The sequence below is a fragment of the Hippoglossus hippoglossus genome, chromosome 4 (assembly GCF_009819705.1).
Source record: "Hippoglossus hippoglossus isolate fHipHip1 chromosome 4, fHipHip1.pri, whole genome shotgun sequence".
Classification (NCBI taxonomy): domain Eukaryota; kingdom Metazoa; phylum Chordata; class Actinopteri; order Pleuronectiformes; family Pleuronectidae; genus Hippoglossus; species Hippoglossus hippoglossus.
The window spans coordinates 26,294,200-26,313,330 of NC_047154.1; the positions used below are offsets into that span (position 1 = coordinate 26,294,200).

Sequence of the window (19,131 nt, forward strand, 5' to 3'; positions counted from 1 at the left end):
GTGTTTAATAACAGAACGTGTTTTCACAATCATACGTTACAGCAGTGGTCACCAACCAGTGGAGAGTCTTCACTGTGGATCCCAGTAAAGCTCTGGACTCACTGGCTGAGGTGTGAGGAACATCGACCTGCAGAGCCAGGTACACACACACACACACACACACACACACACACACACACACACACACACACACACACACACACACACATATATAACTTTATACTGGTTTTGTGTGAGTTTTAAAGTGAATATAAAGTTGAAGAGCTTGTGTTTGACCTTCATTTGGGCACAAAGCCATAGAACTGAGTGGAGATACAGAGTGCTGCTTCAAGCTGCTGACTGATGTGCTCTCAGTGTTACTGTCTATAAAGTTCTGTAATTCATTTCCAGCCTTTATGACGTGAACATGATACTAGATGTTGAGTTTCCTTCTCTGAGTGGCAGGGGGTTGAAGGACACATGAACTTTTACAAGCTTGTATTGATTCACTTTAATGTAGTTGATTGGTCTGAGTGTAGATTAGGAAATGATCAAGCTGCAAAAATGCTTTTTTATTCAACGTTTGTTTATGGCTATGCAGGTTTATTGGTGGATTTACAAATGACATAAACCAATATAACTTTCTGAAAGTTTTACTGTCAGACTCTCACTGTAGAGAGGGAGAGAGAGAGAGAGAGAGAGAGAGAGAGAGAGAGAGAGGAGGGGGGGGGAGAGAGAGAGAGAGAGAGAGAGAGAGATGAGAGAGAGACTATTGTCCTTCACCTGAAGTTTTTTACTTTAATGTAACTACTTCCTTCCTGAGGTTTCTGATGTGATCACTGTATTTCCTTGTATATAAGTAGTCCTGTGTACTCAAATAAATACCAGTACTACAAACTATGAAGCCCTGCATCTATTTCACAATAAAAACATTTAAAAATTAATGAATTGAATCAGTCGACAGAAACGCTGGAGTGCTTTTATTTGGAAATGGGTAGGCTACAGGAAGTGTTGCAAATATTTGTGTTTGTGACGTTTTCAACAGATAAACATTGAAACTGGTGTGAAAGGTCATTTCACTGTGTTCTGCTGTAAACTGAGCGCAGGACGAGAAGGAAATAGACCAGACCTTGAACATCTAGAAGAGCAGCGTGGCCTGAACCACAACTGAGCCGCAGCCGGCCCGGTGTAACATGGACGAGGACATTTCAGAGCAAGTTGGACACTCACACACAAAGTAAGAGACCTGCTCCAAACATGTGAAGCTCCAAACTGAATCCTCAGAGAATGAACCAGTGAATGATGTGTTCTGAATAAAAACATGTTTGTGTTTGCAGAGGTCAGGACCACAGACTGAGAGCAGAGTCTCCAGGGTCCAGCTGTGTGTCTCTGAAGAGTGACTGGTCCATGGATCGTCCTCCAGACTTCAGTAATGAACCTGGACCCTCACACACAGAGTAAGAGACTGTTTCTACTGTGACCTGCTCTGAAGAGGATTTAGTTTCCTCTAGTGTGGCCCCTGCATTAGGACACAGCTTCATTGAAGTTGGTGACTAATCTCTCAGAATCACTCAAAGAGCTCAGACCTCCACCAAGAACCAACACGCTCCTTATGAAACCACTTTGAGATTCACTAGAGACTCATTTTGATTTGGATCTGCACCAAATTCCACACACTGGTAAACATCAGTCCTCTGAACATGTCTGTGAAAGAGGACACCCCCCACCCCCCGATCTGGTTCACAGACCACAACCTTCCACCAAGTTTACTGGTAATCTGTCGTTTTTTATAATCCCACTAACGAACCAACCAACACACAAACATACTGGGTGAAAACAAAACCTCCTTGACAGAAGTAATGACAACCTGTGACTGTGACATGTGAGTTATCAGGAAATGTCTTCACAGAGAGAGGAAGAGGAGGCATGTTTCTGAGGAGGAGCAGTCGTCCTGCTGTGCTTCGTGTCAGGACGTCCTGAAGGATCCAGTCTCCACCAGCTGTGGACACTGGTTCTGCAGACAGTGCATCACCTCATACTGGGACCAGTCTGGTTCTTCAGGAGACTCCTCCTGTCCCCAGTGTGGACAAAGATCCAGAACAGGAGCTGGAGCTCAGACAGCCGGTCAGAGCAGCACTGTACATGTGTCTGCTGATGTCTTCACTTCTGACAACAGCACATGTGGTTTTATTTTGTTCCTTCATACAGCTATCAACATTTAACATCGTTATAAAAGCACAAAGTTAAAAAGCTTTTATTTTCTGTAGTTTTTCTGTATCTGATGAAAACAATCAGCAGATTCTCAGATTCTCTGTCTCTGACATTGTTTCTTGTCTTTCAGCAGATCGTGGTCTGCAGGAGGTTTTAGATGAACATAAGCTCAGTGTGAGGAGGAGATGTGAACATGTGACTGAAGGAACTGATGAAACAGGAAGTAGAACCCTCCTCAACAGGATCTACACTGAGCTCTACATCACAGAGGGACAGAGTGAAGAGGTTAATACTCAACATGAGGTGAGGCAGCTTGAGACGGCTTCCAAGATGAAGAGCCTCCACGACACTCCCATCAAGTGCCACGACATCTTTAAAGCCTCAACTGACCAGCAGAGCAGCATCAGAGTCGTCCTGACCAACGGCGTCGCTGGCGTTGGAAAAACCTTCTCGGTGCAGAAGTTCACTCTGGACTGGGCAGAGGGTTTAGAAAACCAAGATGTGGCATCTGCTGACTGTGCTTTCGTTCAGGGAGCTGAACCTGGTGAAGGACCAGCAGCACAGTCTTCTCACGCTGCTCCGTGTTTTCCATCCAGCGTTACAGAAGCTCACGGCAGAGACGCTCGCTGTCTGTAAACCTTTGTTCATCTTTGACGGCCTGGATGAAAGCAGACTTCTCTGGACTTCAACCACAGGGAGCTTGTGTCTGATGTCACACAGAGGTCATCAGTCAACGTGCTGCTGACAAACCTCATCCAGGGGAATCTGCTTCCCTCGGCTCTCGTCTGGATAACCTCCAGACCTGCGGCGGCCAATCAGATCCCTCCTACATGTGTTCGACAGGGTCACAGAAGTACGAGGCTTCACTGACGCCCAGAAGGAGGAGTACTTCAGGAGGAGATTCAGTGATGAAGAGCTGTGCAGCAGAATCATCTCACACATCAAGACGTCCAGGAGCCTCCACATCATGTGTCAAGTCCCAGTCTTCTGCTGGATCAGTGCTACAGTTCTGGAGCACATGTTGACCACAGACCAGAGAGGAGAGCTGCCCAAGACCCTGACTGACCTGTACTCACACTTCCTGCTGGTTCAGACAAAGAGGAAGAACAACAAGTACGGTGAGGGACATGAGACGACTCCACAGCAGCTGACGGAGGCTGACAGGGACGTTCTTCTGAAGCTGGGGAGGCTGGCGCTTAAACATCTGGAGGAAGGAAACATCATGTTCTACCAAGAAGACCTGGAGCGGTGTGGTCTTAATGTCACAGAGGCCTCAGTGTACTCAGGAGTTTGTACTGAGATCTTCAGAAGAGAGTGTGTGATCTTCCAGAAATCAGTCTACTGCTTTGTTCATCTGAGTGTTCAGGAGTTTCTGGCTGCAGTCTACATGTTCCACTGTTACACAAGAGACACAGAAGAACTCAACAACTTCTTGGGAACATATGGGGACACACATGGGTACCTTCTCCTTGATGACCTCCTGAAGAGAACCATGGAGAAATCCCTCACCAGTACAAATGGTCATCTGGACCTGTTTGTTCGCTTCCTTCACTGGCCTCAGTCTGGAGTCCAACCAGAGAGTCTTAGGAGGCCTGCTGGGTCGGACAGGGAACAATCCAGAAGATCATCCAGAGAGTCATCAACAACCTGAAGGAGATGCAGAGTGATGACATTTCTCCTGACAGAAGCATCAACATCTTCCACTGTCTGACTGAGATGAACGACCACTCAGTTCATCAGCAGATGCAACAGTTCCTGACGTCAGAGAACAAATCAAAGGAGAAACTCTCTGAGATCCACTGCTCAGCTCTGGCCTACATGCTGCAGATGTCAGAGGAGGTTCTGGATGAGTTGTACCTGAAGAAGTTCAAAACATCAGACCAGGGTCGACGGAGACTGATCCCAGCTGTGAGGAACTGCAGGAAGGCTCGGTGAGTCCAGACATGATCAATAACATGTTCAATCAGTGGAGATGAGTCGTTCTTCAAATACACTCAGTGTTAAATGATTCTCATTGTTTGGGCAGCATGGTGTTGCAGTGGTCAACACTGTTAGTGCAGCCTTTCTGTGTGTGTGTGTGTGTGTGTGTGTGTGTGTGTGTGTGTGTGTGTGTGTGTGTGTGTGTGTGTGTGTGAGATAAAGTTATTATTATTATGTACATATACATTCTCATTGTTCTCATGTACATATGAGAACAACTAGATCAGATGTGGAGAGTGAAATCCAATGTGATCACTGTGCTGGAGTTTGAGGGTTCAGACATACGACCATGTGGGGTGCAAGGGAGATTATTGTATATACTGTATATATATATATATATATAAGCAAACAGCTAGCACAGTGTGAGCAGACGATCACTGAATCAGTGTTTTGGATGAGAATCACTGACGGTTCCTTTAAACTGAAGAAGCAGGAAATATAGTTTATTCTTCTTTCTTGTCAAACTAGAATTCCCACCCTGCGTTTGTACGCCACCACCAACCAGTGCAGTGTCCGTCCATCCAGGTTCCTGACATGTGGACTTCACAATAATATGAGGTCACTGTAACCTTTGACCTTTGACCACTGAAATCTAATCAGTTTCTCTTTGAGTCAAAATGTGAAGAAATCCCCTAAAGACAGACTTGAGACATCATGTTCAAGAGGCCATGAACATGTTCTGTGACCTTGACCTTTGACCTTTGACCCCCTGAATCTAATGAGTTCCTCTGTTAGTCTGAATGAACGCTTGGACCAAATCTGAAAGGATTCTCTTGAGGAGTTTTTAACAAAAAGGGGATTTACCAGGGTGAGGGTCAAATGATCACGTTTTGTATGAATGTTGTGTTTTCTGATTTAATTCTCACAGATTTGATATTTTCTTTAATTACAGACTCCGTGGTTGTGAACTCTCAGAGACTCAATGTGAAGTTGTGGTCTCAGCTCTGAAGTCAGACCCCTCACATCTGAGAGAACTGGATCTGAGTATCAACGAGCTGCAGGACTCAGGAGTGAAGCTGCTGTGTTCTGGACTGGAGAGTCCAAACTGTCGACTGGAGACTCTGAGGTCCTTAAATCCTTCTTCACTTTTCAGACTTTCTTTCTTATTGGGTCATTATTTATTTAAATTGTCTCAGTTCTGCTCTGCTCACTGTCCCTCAGTCATCTGTCCCTCACTCAGCCTGTCAGTCACGTCCACCTCATCAACTCCATTCAACTGCACTCACCTGCTCCTGATCACTGAGAAAGTGTCAGTAAATAACATGTGGACTGAGGCCGAGCACTCGTCCTCCTCAGGTTTTCAAAATCAGACACGTTCTTATTGAAACACGTTGGACAGTTGATAAGTATAGAAACAAACAGGAAGTGACTGTCAGGAGCCATCTCTACTTTAAACAGTGTTTAATTACACAAACCTGCTCAGTGACACAGAGAAGAAGCTGATGAATGAAACAATGGTCCAACTTGTCTGATCTGATATTTATCTTCAGGTCACAGACTGGACTGAGGTCAGCAGCATGTTGAGAGTCTGTGTTGACATGATGACGATCCACAACAACAGGAGGACACATTCTAATATTCATATTTCTTTATCCAGGTTGATTCACTGCAGACTGTCAGAGATCAGCTGTTCTTCTCTGGCTTCAGCTCTGAGGTCAAACCCCTCTCATCTGAGAAAACTGGATCTGACTGACAACAACCTGCAGGACTCAGCAGTGAAGGAGCTGTGTGGTTTTCTACAGAGTCCAACCTGTCGACTGGAGACTCTGGGGTCAGTTCACTGACTGACTTTTGTAGATCTCATATCTATAAAACACCATTTATACACAATTTATCTCATTTAATTCTAATTTAACATAATTCCTCTTCATACATAACTTGAATCCATTCATTCATTAATTTGTGACATTTTAAATATTCAGCTACTTGTTAAAACACTGAGTTTAGTTCTGGATTTCCTAAACTGATCTGCAGGACAGAGACCGGGTCCAAATAATCTATTTGTACTGAATCAGGACTCGTTTTTAGTCCAACATGTCTGATTTCATATTTATCTTCCATGTTATGAGTCTGTGTGACATGAATATGTCTCTGTTATTTTCACACATGAACTCAGTTTAATTTACAGTTAAGTTTTATTCTTTATCCAGGTTGAGGAGCTGCAGACTGTCAGAGATCAGCTGTTCTTCTCTGGCTTCAGCTCTGAGGTCAAACCCCTCTCATCTGAGAGAACTGGATCTGAGAAGAAACAACCTGCAGGACTCAGGAGTGAAGGAGCTGCTTGATCTAAAGCAGAGTTCAGGCTGTCGACTGGAGACTCTGAGGTCAGTAGATGGTTGGAGTCAGATGTCAGAGGTTTCACCACAGTGTGTGTCCTCAGAGACAGTGTGTGTCCTCAGAGACAGTGAGACAGTGTGTGTCCTGAGAGACAGTGAGACAGTGTGTGTCCTCAGAGACAGTGAGTCAGTGTGTGTCCTCAGAGACAGTGAGACAGTGTGTGTCCTCAGAGACAGTGTGTGTCCTCAGAGTCAGTGAGACAGTGTGTGTCCTCAGAGTCAGTGAGACAGTGTGTGTCCTCAGAGACAGTGTGTGTCCTCAGAGTCAGTGAGTCAGTGTGTGTCCTCAGATTCAGTTAGACAGTGTGTGTCCTCAGAGTCAGTGAGGCGGTGTGTGTCCTCAGAGACAGTGTGTGTCCTCAGAGTCAGTGAGGCAGTGTGTGTTCTCAGAGACAGTGAGACAGTGTGTGTCCTCAGAGTCAGTGAGGCGGTGTGTGTCCTCAGAGACAGTGTGTGTCCTCAGAGACAGTGAGACAGTGTGTGTCCTCAGAGTCAGTGAGACAGTGTGTGTCCTCACCATGGTAACCAGGAGCTCTTTATACAGAGCAGAACCTCTGCTGAGGTCCATCTGTCTCATCTGGTCCCAGTTTGTCAGAAGCAGACGTTCATCAACACACAGTGAAACATGTCTTCACCTGTAACAGCAGTAAATCCACCTCTCAGGTGTCCACTCTGCACTTTGACATGCAGAGGAAACACACTTAGCTCTTAGCGTGTTCATTCCAACACGTGAACATGAAGCAGAGAGGAAGCTGCTCCACCTCTGAACAGGACTGAAGTCCCTGCTGCTCTTTCTACTGGATGTGCTGCATCACTGACTCACAGCTGATGAAGTGAGTCTCTGTAACACTGATGTCTTCTTCTCTCAACAGTTGGGGGTCTGTGTGAAGGTGAGTGTGAAGAGGACAGTGTGTGTGGACGGAGGCTGAGCTGTGTCCTGAGGATCCAGAGGCTGAAGCAGCAGCAGCTTGTGTGTAGTCTCCAATCTACACAACCCCTAATCTGCATGTGTTTGTGAGATGAAGCCGGAGCACCTGGAGAAAACACGGGGAGAACATGCAGACTCCACACAGGAAGACCCCATCTGAACCGGATTCAAACCAGCAACCTTCTTGCCCCAATTGTGTTTATTCACATGAAGAATGTGTTTATTGAAATGACACAAGCAGAATATATAAACCCTCTATAAAGAGTCACATACAGTGTATTTAAGTTTGTCTTTATTATTGTCCCCCTTTGTCCCTCAGTATGTCTCCATGTGTGTAGAACCACATTCTGTGTATATGTTTATTTATGATCTTAAAGTTCCTGGATTCACATCACAAATTGATTTAGTTCAACACAAAGTTAAACACATTGAAATCACTTTGAGTTTAAAATCAGAGTTTTGTCTTTGACACAAAAGATCAAAACTCTGGACTAAATAATGGGACGTTTTCATTTCTGCATCAGCTGCAGAGCGGTGGTGGCTTTTCTACTTTTGACCCACAGGTGGCGCTGTAGTATAACAGCAGCACATCCCAGTCAAAGCCTTTATATTCAGTCTATGAGTCAAACACATGGATCATTTCCTCTGTGACAAACCAGATGTAACGAGAAGAAAAACATCTCAGAGAGAAAAGTTGTGTTTCTACTTGTCTCTGCTTTAATGCTCAATAAACATCCTTCCACCGACTTCACTGGAATCATGACTCTGCTTTTCTTTCCTCTTGCAAACAAACAGGTGGAAACATCTCGTCCTTGGTGCAGGTAAAAGAACAAAATCACCAGTTTGACATCATGGAAACAACCAGAAGAAAAGTGAATGTCACATTTACAGTATGAAGAAGAGTCGATGAAGAGCACAGCATCTTTAAGTCTCAGAGGAAACTTTGTACGATATTTCATAGAAAACAAGGATTTTATACAAACGTCCTTGTGCTCCGCACTGCAATGCATTGCCTTGTGGTGTGTGCACCATAATAACTAATTAACTTTAAACCAATTGTAAACCAGGTTGTAATTTAAGAAATGAAATGCCAGTGTATTCAGATGCATGTATTCCTGTGTGTTGAAATCTGGTGATACTCTGAGTTCCCGTAGCAGGAGGGAAGGTTAAGGACTACACATAATACTCTGTTCCCAATATAGAGATGGATCAAAGGAGCCAAAGAATGGCAAGACTGGGTTTGTTGTCCCAGAATTAAATCTAAATATAAAGGAAAGAACAGCAGATCACAGTATATGCAGTTGAGATGTTGGCAATAGCAATGGCATCACAGTGGACAGAGCAAAACCAGATTAATCAGCATTGGTATCAGTACAGTCATCCCACAGCAGAGCAGATACACTGTATGAAACACACCAGACACTATTCAGACGACATCACACACAAACAGAAGTCCGGTTCGTGTGGATCCCAGCTCACTGAGCATCGAGGGCAATGAAATGGACAAAACAATCTTTCAAACAGGAGAGAGTCATAGAGGAAGCTTTCAGTGAGGCCCAAGCTAAAGCAGGAATTAGAAGCAACATCATGACTGACTGGAAAAACCATGAGGGAGGAAAAGGATCATCGATATGAAACAAAACAAAAAGTGGGATGAATGAAAACAATGATTAAAACAGCAGAGAGCAAACAGTCATATCAAGGTGAAGATGAGGACTCACAGGATTAAACACAACAATCATTTAATATCATCCATCAGTGTGAATGTGGCTCAGGGGAAGAAAGTGTGGAGCATCAGGAATATAAAGAGAACATAATAGAAGAAGTAGAAGGTTTAGAACAAACACTGCACAAGTACCAAGGAACTTTACCTACAAGAGTTCTGTGTGATTTCAGGCCTTTCACAGGATTAAATGTTATTTCAAGGTAAAGTTAGTACAAAGTACAAAGTCATAAAAAAACATCAGTTTGGTACATGTCAGGTGAACAAACCAAATTAAGTACCATCTATTTCCTGTGTACAACTCCTGAAGTCCAGCAGATGGCGCCAGCTCACATGACACAAGCCAACAAGCCAACTCAATAATAAAAGTGAATAAAATAATTATTGACCAATAATAATGAGACAGAACTCACAAAACAGAATCTCCCCCTGTGTCTTCTCACCTTCAGGCTGAAGAACCTTCTATGATTGTGATACTTGTGATTCCGGAAGAAACAATCAGTGATTGGTTAACATGTGTCTTCCCACAGAACTTTAACCAATGACAAGCAGGCAAATATTCAATAACATGTGAGAACACGTGACGGACGAGTCACATGTGAGAAACTTTCTTTATCCAAATCAATAACAAGAAAGATCCTGATGTTCAGGATGTTCTTCTTTAACCTGTAATGTGCTTTTACCGAATTAGAACTTTATCTAAAGAGCAAGTTGCCCTCAGTGATAAAGAACAGCCCAATGTTTAAAACACACACACACATGCACGCACGCACACACACACACACACACACGCACACGCACACACACACACACACACACACACACACACACATGCACGTACGCACGCACACACACACACACACACACACACACACACACACACACACACACACACACACACACACACACACTCACTAGAAAGGTACACAAAGGTATGGGATATTATTTTATATAAAAACAAGTTGATGCAACTCACTCCTGTATCTCTTTATATAGTGTTTAATTAGAGCAGTGATTCTCAACCCGGGGTCCTGACAGATAAAATTACGTGTTTTAAATTAATTATCTTAATTATCTGTACAACAAACTACACAAATCACCAAAGACTGTTGCGTCTCTGTGAGTGTGTGTGTGTGTGTGTGATAAAACAGGAATAACAAGTCTCAAATCAAATTTTTAAACCGTGTGAAGGAATCTTTCTTCATTTAAAATAAAACTAAAATAGCACTTGAACATGCACCCAACAGTCCCTTTCAATTCAATTCAATTTAAATTAAAAATAAATTATTTCAACAAGATTTATGAATTATTTTCAAAGAAATTATGGAAAATGTCAAAAAACATCCTTCGTAAAACAATAATCTTAGATCCGTCCCTTTATCCAGATCAACACAGAGATTTGATGAGTTCTCTCTCAGCTCATCAAGTTCAGTTTCAATCTGTTTGGTAGTTTTGTGTCATCCTGCTGACAAACAAACAAACAAACAAACAAACAAACAAACAAACAAACAAACAAATGGACGGAGGTGAAAACACAACCTCCTTTGCCTAAAAACCTTATTTTAGAATCCCCCAAAATCAGGCTCTACAAAGATTAACGGTACAATATGTGCACCAGTAATAAAAGCTGCAGAGAGCAGCAGAAAGAGAAGAAGAATCACAGAACATCATGTTCCTCACGACTCGTTTATTTCTGAGGGGAGAAAACAAACAACAAATTAAAACAGGATAAGAAACGTGACACTGAGCTGAGTTCACTGATAAAAGAACATTTTCTTCATCATCAGAGCAGCAACGAATCTGTGTCGATGATTTAATATCTTTTAGTTTTTATACTGATGCCTTATCGGTGAAAAATCCTGAGCTGAGAGTCAGAAATGTCGAAAAGAACGACGTACAGAAATAACAGGACAACGAAGCAGAACAAGGTTCAGCAAACATTTACCTACTATGTACAAGTATGAAATATAGATATATGAACATAAGACACAACAGCAATGACAACGACATGGAGAAATAAAACTTTTCCTTCATGAGCTCAGATACAAAACGTCTGTGAAAGACTCGTATCGGCGGATTTCTATCAGGCAGCTGATAAATAAGTTGGACTCTAATCAACAAGTGTCATAAAATCCTAAATGGATCATATAGGTGCTGTATGTTCTCCTATACAGCTCCAGGTGGAGGTTGAAGGTGTTTGCAGATGTTTACAGTTTCCAGATGTTTAGAGTTTCCAGTTGTTTAGTGTTACTGGGGGGGTTATTGACATTTCTAACATTTCTAACAGACTGTACATACATTTCTATAAAATCACATTAACCTTTTATGTAATAGAGCATTTTAAAAACAACATATTTATCACTGTTGATTTTCTCAGTTCTCTCTGTCTGGATGTTTTAAAAGCTACAGACGTTGGTTCCCATCTCTCTCTGAATTAAATTAATAAATAAAACTGATGTAAATAAATACGTAGCCTATATTATAATCATGAATTTCTCATTGCTCATTAGTATAAAAGGTAACACCGGTTATTTCAGATTAATATAATTAAAAATCTTGTTTTCTGGTTGTGGAAGAAATTTTCCAATTTTCCAAACTCTCTCTTTCTTTAATCTTTTGTGTGATCTTTCTGTGATGAAGTGAATGTGGAGCAGAGATCCAGTTTCTTCACAGTGAACCATGGACACAGCTCAGCTCATCACACATGGTTTCTGTGTGAGGGATTACTGATCAGACAGTGACACTGGACGACTCTGACATTATCAGTGCGTCTCTGGTTATTCATTCACTCTCCTCCTGTTCAAGTACAGTCTGTCTTCTGCAGAAGCTTCATTTGCAGCCTGGTGCAGTGTTGACACCTCGTCAGGGACATTTTCAGGGAGACGACCATGAGTTCGCTGCAGCAGGTGAATCCCAGGGTGAGAGGGATGAGGACGTCCCCGCACGCCGCTCTGCAGAGTCTGGCTGCTCGCATCACACAGGAGATCACACAGGAGATCACACAGGAGATCACACAGGAGATCACACAGGAGATCACACAGGAGATCACACAGGAGATCACACAGGAGATCACACAGGAGATCACACAGGAGATCACACAGGAGATCACACAGGTAACTTCCCTCTGCTTCCCTCTCTGTGTCTGTGAGCTGGAGAAACACATGTGGTCTGATCGGAAATCTCAAAAGAGGCAAAAGATGCAAAGACGCTAAACGAGATCCGGAGGCTGCAGCTTCTCACAAACCCATGAAATACAATGTGTTCATCACATGTGCTGCAAAGTAACTAAGTGTATTTATACATGTACTGAACTCAAGTATATTCTCTATCTGATGCCATTTAAGTATTTATACTACATTTATCTGACAGCTGCCTTTCAAAATAACTTAAAGATAAAATAAAAGCATCCGAGGGCTGATCTGCATGTCTTATATTTACTCTACATCGTTTTATAATGTTACAAAATTTCTACAGAAATTAAAGAAATCTCTAACTCAGTTGTGCAGCGCTCTTTGCCCCCCCGTCACCACCGATCAGCTCCGAAAGTTAATCATCTGGAGTAACCCTGAATCTGTACACGTACACACGTACACACGTACACACACACACACACACGTACACACACACACACACACACACACACACACACACACACACACACACACACACACACACACACACACACACACACACACACACACACACACACACACAGGGGTGAGAACAATACCCTGCCCCCTGCTCTGCGTCAGGGAGGGTAATCAGAGGTCATACTTGTCGTGACGTCTGTCAGCTGTTCCACCAAAGAGACGTCTCCTTTCTCAGCTTCCTCCATGTTTCATTCAAATATATCCAACGGTTCGGAAAAACTAAAAATTAGAGAAAAACGCACAAATCACAACAGATTTGTGCGTCAGAAGTTTTTTCCTCGTCCTTGATGTCACGGTGACGTCCTGGAGGGGCCAGAGCCCGAGGTCGAGAGCCACAGGTCTAAAGTAAACAAGTTTAAAGTGTAAAGTAGGTGGTGTTGACGTAGGGAACTGGAACATGGTGAACTGAAGAATCTCAGATTACATTTTCATTAACGTCATGTTCTCTGAGATTCTCCGGGTTGAGAACGTCTTTGATCTCCAGCCTCAGACGTTTGGTTCTGACTCGTCTAACGGACGAGTTTTAAAGTTCAAACGAGCTGAACTGGGGCACGATGGCAGAAAGAGATTTAAAAACTCTATTACTTGTTTTGAGCTTATTTTTGTTTCATTGCTTTATTCTGTCCAATGTCTCTAGCATTAAATTGTTTAAATTTGAAATTACACTGCTCATATTTTCAGTTTTATGACAGTTTTTATGTCAGTGAATCACTTATTTAAAGTGTTTTTTGAAAAGTGTGATATAAATAAAGTTTATGTTATTATTATAAACATGTGTCGCCCTGCAGGGGGCGCAGAGATCCTTCAAAGAGGTGATTGACTTGACCTCAGGTGACCCCCAGCGAGCAGGAATGAAATCCATCTCCTTTGTTCGACAGGTGAGTTTAGTTTTACTTGTTCACACACTTTTTACATTATTTTACATATTTACAAAATCAATATCTTAATTTTATTTTTTTTAAACGTCTGTAAAGAATCTAAATCCTCTTCAGCCTTGTCGTGTCCTCTGTGTCCTCTCAGGTGTTGGCAGCGTGTCTCTGTCCTCACCTGCTGAAAGACACAAGTCTTCCTCTGGACGTGAGGCTGAGAGCTCAGAGTCTCCTGGACTCCTGCGACGGAGGAAGTGTGGGTGAGGATTAAAAACATTTGAAACACGACACACTAGAATCTAACGGTAAAGGAAACATCACATCCGTTGATCGCAGGCGCCTACACTCCCTCCGCTGGGTTAGCTCGGGTCCGACAGAGCATCGCTGAGTTCCTCACCCGACGAGACGCCGGAGCTCCATCGTACAGCAGAGACGTCTACATCTCTGCTGGTTCCCAGGTGGCACTGATGGTAAAACCACGATCATTATTATCTATTGATCAGATATCACACTGAGGTTTTACTGATATCTGGACGTGAAGGGAACATTCATTTTAAACACTGTTCTCTGGTTACAAGGGGAAATTGATCCAACAGCAGTTCAGACAGATTATAAAACAAAGGTTCTCAAACTTTTCAGCTTCTGACCCCAAAAAAATAAACAAAGGAAATTTATCTGAAGTAGTTTTTAAACAAATCACCAACGTGCACATTTAAATGTTCCTGATAATTCTAACAACTAAGCCAGGAAACTTTTAAAATATGAAGAATTCTAAACAGAGTTTGGTGGATTTGTTACGGTCGCAGCTCTGCTGGTTCAGGAAGCAGAGGATCATGGGTAATTTCCACGTGTGGCTGCAGGGGGCGCTGTTGCTCAGTTAAACTTACATAGTGTTGCTTTAAGTTTCCTGCACTCTACAAACTTTAATGTGGTTTAGGAATTTATTAAATTGTCACAGAATTTACTGTTACGCTCAATTTAGTCTTTTAAATATATTTAATTCTGTTTTTCTTCAGTAAATTAAAAAAGTTTATGAAAATAAATGATTACTCTCAAGTTGTTTTAAGTATTTTAAAGCAGTGGGATATTAAATTGAAGTTTATTTATTAATGATCATCATCATCTATGTTGCTGCAGCTCAGTGGGATGATAATAGAAATAACGGTGGAAAATAAGAAATTAAGACCAAAGATGAACTGAAATAATCCTTAATCCTAAAATGTGAAATTAGGAATCATTATAATTTAGTTTGTCATGTTTCCAATGTGTGAAGCTGCTGGTGAAGCTGCTGGCCAGCGGGGAGGGGGAGACTCCGACGGGCGTGTTGACCCCGGTGCCCTCCCCCCACACCCTGCCCGGGCTGCTGGACGAGGAGGGGGTGACCCTGGTGCCGTACCGGCTGACGGAGGAGCGAGGCTGGGCCCTGGAGCTGAGCGAGCTGCACCGGGCGCTGAAGGCCTCTAGAGGGCACTGCAACCCGAGGGCCATTTACGTCAGTAACCCGGGAATCCCGACAGGTGAAGCAGCCGCTGCGTCAACGCCTCCGGTTTGAATCTCCCGCCTGTCGTCACCCCCCCCCCCATGTGCTGATGTCTGTTCCAACAGGTCACGTCCAGGACAGGAAGTCCATAGAGGAAGTGATTCGGTTCGGATGAGGTGGATGAGGTGACGTCAACGTAAAACAAGATAAATCTTCACATTTAATGAAGAAACGTTTATGGAAACGTTCTGCTGCCAGGTCGAGAAAACATCACACGGATCAGTATCACGTTATAACATGAAAGGTTTATTATAACAAGACGTTTTTCATGTTTGTTCTTCTCATTGCAACATAAAACTCACCACGTTATGAAGTAAAAAGTTTCACATTATAAAGTGAATCATTTCTTTTCGGTTATAACGTGAAAACATTATTGTAACAAGATGTTTTTCTTGCTATAACACTTTTCATTATTATGACAAACTTATGTTATAACGTGATGAAATTATGTTTTTCATGTTATTTATTTCATGTTATATTAAATTTTCTCGTAATCATGACGTAAGAATTATCACATTGAAATTTAAACTGTTTCATGTTAATTGTTTTAACATAAAAAAGTTTATTCTAATTACAAGATCTTTTCATGTCATTACGATTTATTCTTATGTTATAAGACAATATTTTCACGTAAGATGAAAACAAACTTATCATATTGTAACGTAAAGTGTTTGACGTTATGTTATATTGTTGTAATTTAAAAAGTTAATTGTAATAACAAGATGTTTGTCACGTTATTATCTTTCATGTTATATCACAGTTTAAATCCTAATCACATTGCAAAGTGATAAATCCTGAGATATTGTTTCGTGAAAAAGTTCTTTATTTACACAATCATCATTCAAATATAAGTTTCATGTTGGAAAAATATAGAAATTTATCACATTAATATGAGAAACATGATACTAGTCTTTCTTGCCTGGCAGCAGAACTGTTAACTAACTGTTTACTAACCAGTCGTCCTCTCTTCCTTTAACTAACCCGTCTCTGTCTCTGTCTCTGCAGGTTTACCAGGACAGTGTGTTCGGCTCAGAGTTCGTCTCCTATAAGAGAGTCCTGTTCCAGATGGACAAAGTTTACTCTGAGTCCGTGGAGCTGGTTTCATTTCACTCTTTATCCAGCGGCCGAATGGGAGAGTGAGTTTTAATCATCTGAAGATTGAGTCTCTTTCTTCTGTCGTCATGTTTCACCTGACGTTCTTAAAAAGAACAGAAAACACTGCTGGGAATTTGATTCATAACCCTCTCGTTTTTAATACTAACCTATAAAACTTAACAAGGGTCATTAAAGCTCAAATGGGAAATATGACATATTTATTTATGTTTAATTGTTGAGTTCAAACAAGCAATAATACTACAATAATAAGCCCTGGATTCTAAGGAGGTAGAGTTCTGTCAGGGTTCGTCTTTCTTGGAGTAAATATATATATTTTAATGATTTGATGAAACACAAACCTCCCCCGATCGCTGCTGCACAGACTTTAAATCCACATTTTCAAGATGGCGGCGTTCGATATGTTTTGGCTTCATTTCTGGATGGGGGAGGAGACGTTGCTGTGTGAAGCAGCTGTGAGAGCGTGAACCTCCCTCCTGTGTTCCAGAGGAGGCCTGAGGGCAGGATTCATGGAGGCCGTCAACATGGACCCGGAGGTGACGCGCTACGTCCACGTCATGCTGTGCTTCGACATCAGCGCTCCGGTCACAGGGCAGCTGGCTCTGGACCTCATGGTCGACCCCCCCAAACCTGGAGACGCCTCCTATGACACGTACACACAGGTGACGCCCCCCCCACCCAGCCCACAGTCCCACCCCCGTCCCGTGTGGTTCCGGCCTCTCACGGCCTCTGTTGTTCCGTCTGTTGCAGGAGATCCTCAGCGCTCGGGCCACTTTGTCCCATAATGCTCAGCGGGCCTGGCAGATCCTGAACGGCCTCCCGGGGATGAGCTGTCAGCCGGCGATGGGCGGAGTCTACCTTTATCCCAGCGTGCGTTTACCAGCCGGGATTCTAGAGCAGGCCGAGGTACGAGTGTGATACGGGAACAGGAAGCACGTTAAGATTCTGTTCACAGGGAATCTACACAGTACTTGGTACTGGTGGCACAGTGGGAGAAAACACGACTGTGGGAACATGGGAGCAAAACTATTAAACTACTGGGAAATAGATTATATGATATACTATTAAAAATGGTTGTATTTATATACTAAAAACGCACAACTTGGTGGGAGGATCATTTTATGGGTTAGAGAGGAACCCACTGAATCTAGTGGATCTAATGGATTTAAAAGTGGTTTTATGGGGGTGTAGGCTTTTTTCTAGCTGCTGTTTGGTAACAAATTGAGCCAGAAACCTGTATCACCGCCCCCTGGTGGCTGGCAGCAGTAGAGGTCATAAACCCTGCCTCTTCCATGTTAGTAGATGGGACATGGACCAAGCTTAACAAGTTAAATTAGACGTAAACTTTTTCCAAAAGACTGTTTTTATTATATTAGGTATAATTCTTATAACACTAATGATTCAAGTGTTTCTGATCAGTTTGGTTTGATTATAGTTATTTGTTGATATAAAACAGGGCTGAAACATTCAAGATGTCAGGTTCAGGATGTTTTGGCTTCTTCTCTGGACGGTGGTTCATCTGTATTTATACAGGTCTTGCTGGTGCTATGTGTAAATTCTGAATGTTAATTAAAGTAGAATTTTGAAGTTGTGGAATAAGTATGTTGATTAAGTTTATTAGCAGTAAAGATTCATGTCTACCTTCTGTGGTTAGATGTTGGGGGTGGAGCCAGATGTCCTGTACTGTCAGAGGTTCCTGCAGGAGGAGGGCGTGTTGGTCGGAGCAGGTCTTCATCATGGAGGAGACACTCATCATCTGAGGTGAGAGACCTTCATCCTCGTCAGGTAACTTCTGTCTGTGGTCGCACCGTCTCTAACGGGCCTCCTGCCCCCCCCCCCCCCCCCCACCCCCAGGTTGTGTGTCCTCGTCCCCCCCGACTCTCTGGAGGAGGCCCTGACTCGCCTCAGCTCCTTCCACCTCCGCCTTGTGGACAGATTCTCTCAGTGTGAAGGACAAAGACGAGCACGTAACTCTCAGAGAGAAGATCTGTCCGTCTCGTAGAAACCACGTTTGAAGGCTCCACCGTCTCTGCACAGGGACACAACAGAAATGAATCATGTTCCAGTGATTCGTCAATAAAGTTTGTCTTAGAGATTCTTGCTTAGTTCAATTATTTACAGAAGAAAAACACTAACACTTAATGAAATATTTATGTATGTAAAAATTTGTTATATTTTTATGACTTTGACATTTTAATAAAAGGTTTAATTCTTTGTCTTCACAAGATGTGACTGATTATTCCTGAAATGTAAAATAAAACATTATTTTTAATCAAGTCAAGTTAAATCATGTTTAACCATCTGATCATTTATGTTTATGCACAAATTACAAACTGCAGAATAACAGATATATCATCATGAATGTGTCCTTATCAAGAGTAAATGTCTGAATGTGGATTTTCACATGAAAACAAACCAAATATTTAAACAAATTGAATGTGATTCATCATTAGTGGATGAGATATTTCAATGAAATTTAATGCCCAGATCAGACCAACCTACTGTACAGGGTGTACTGTCAGGGGCTGGCCACAGGGGGTCAGTGTTCCCTGCTGCAGTCTGAGTGCAGTGTGCTGGTTTTGCTGATGAGAAGATGAGGAAACAAACATCTGAAGAGAAAAAGCATCATTGACTCTTGACCGTGCAGGTTCCACCTCTGACATGAATGTGTAGCGTGATGAGACCTCCTGCAGGTGAGCGAACCAAACGCACCCATCCTCCAGGTGCGTTCAGGTTCATAATTCTGAGCCACTCACAGATTTCTGCTGGTTTTCATGCTCACACACAGAACTCATGAAATCT

At 42.6% G+C, this 19,131-nt stretch overlaps 1 protein-coding gene across 1 annotated transcript; it reads left to right on the forward strand.

Annotated features, from left to right (window-relative positions):
• Window positions 1–9,697: 9,697 nt before the first annotated feature.
• Window positions 9,698–18,399, forward strand: LOC117759818 (alanine aminotransferase 1-like). Its single transcript, XM_034582251.1, has 12 exons — window positions 9,698–9,861; window positions 11,960–12,150; window positions 13,596–13,685; window positions 13,828–13,936; window positions 14,013–14,146; window positions 14,950–15,193; window positions 15,282–15,326; window positions 16,187–16,352; window positions 16,817–16,991; window positions 17,080–17,235; window positions 17,984–18,090; window positions 18,184–18,399. The coding sequence occupies exons 2-12, from the start codon at window positions 12,046–12,048 to the stop codon at window positions 18,329–18,331; spliced, it is 1,479 nt and encodes a 492-aa protein (XP_034438142.1). The 5' UTR covers window positions 9,698–9,861; window positions 11,960–12,045; the 3' UTR covers window positions 18,332–18,399.
• Window positions 18,400–19,131: the final 732 nt, after the last annotated feature.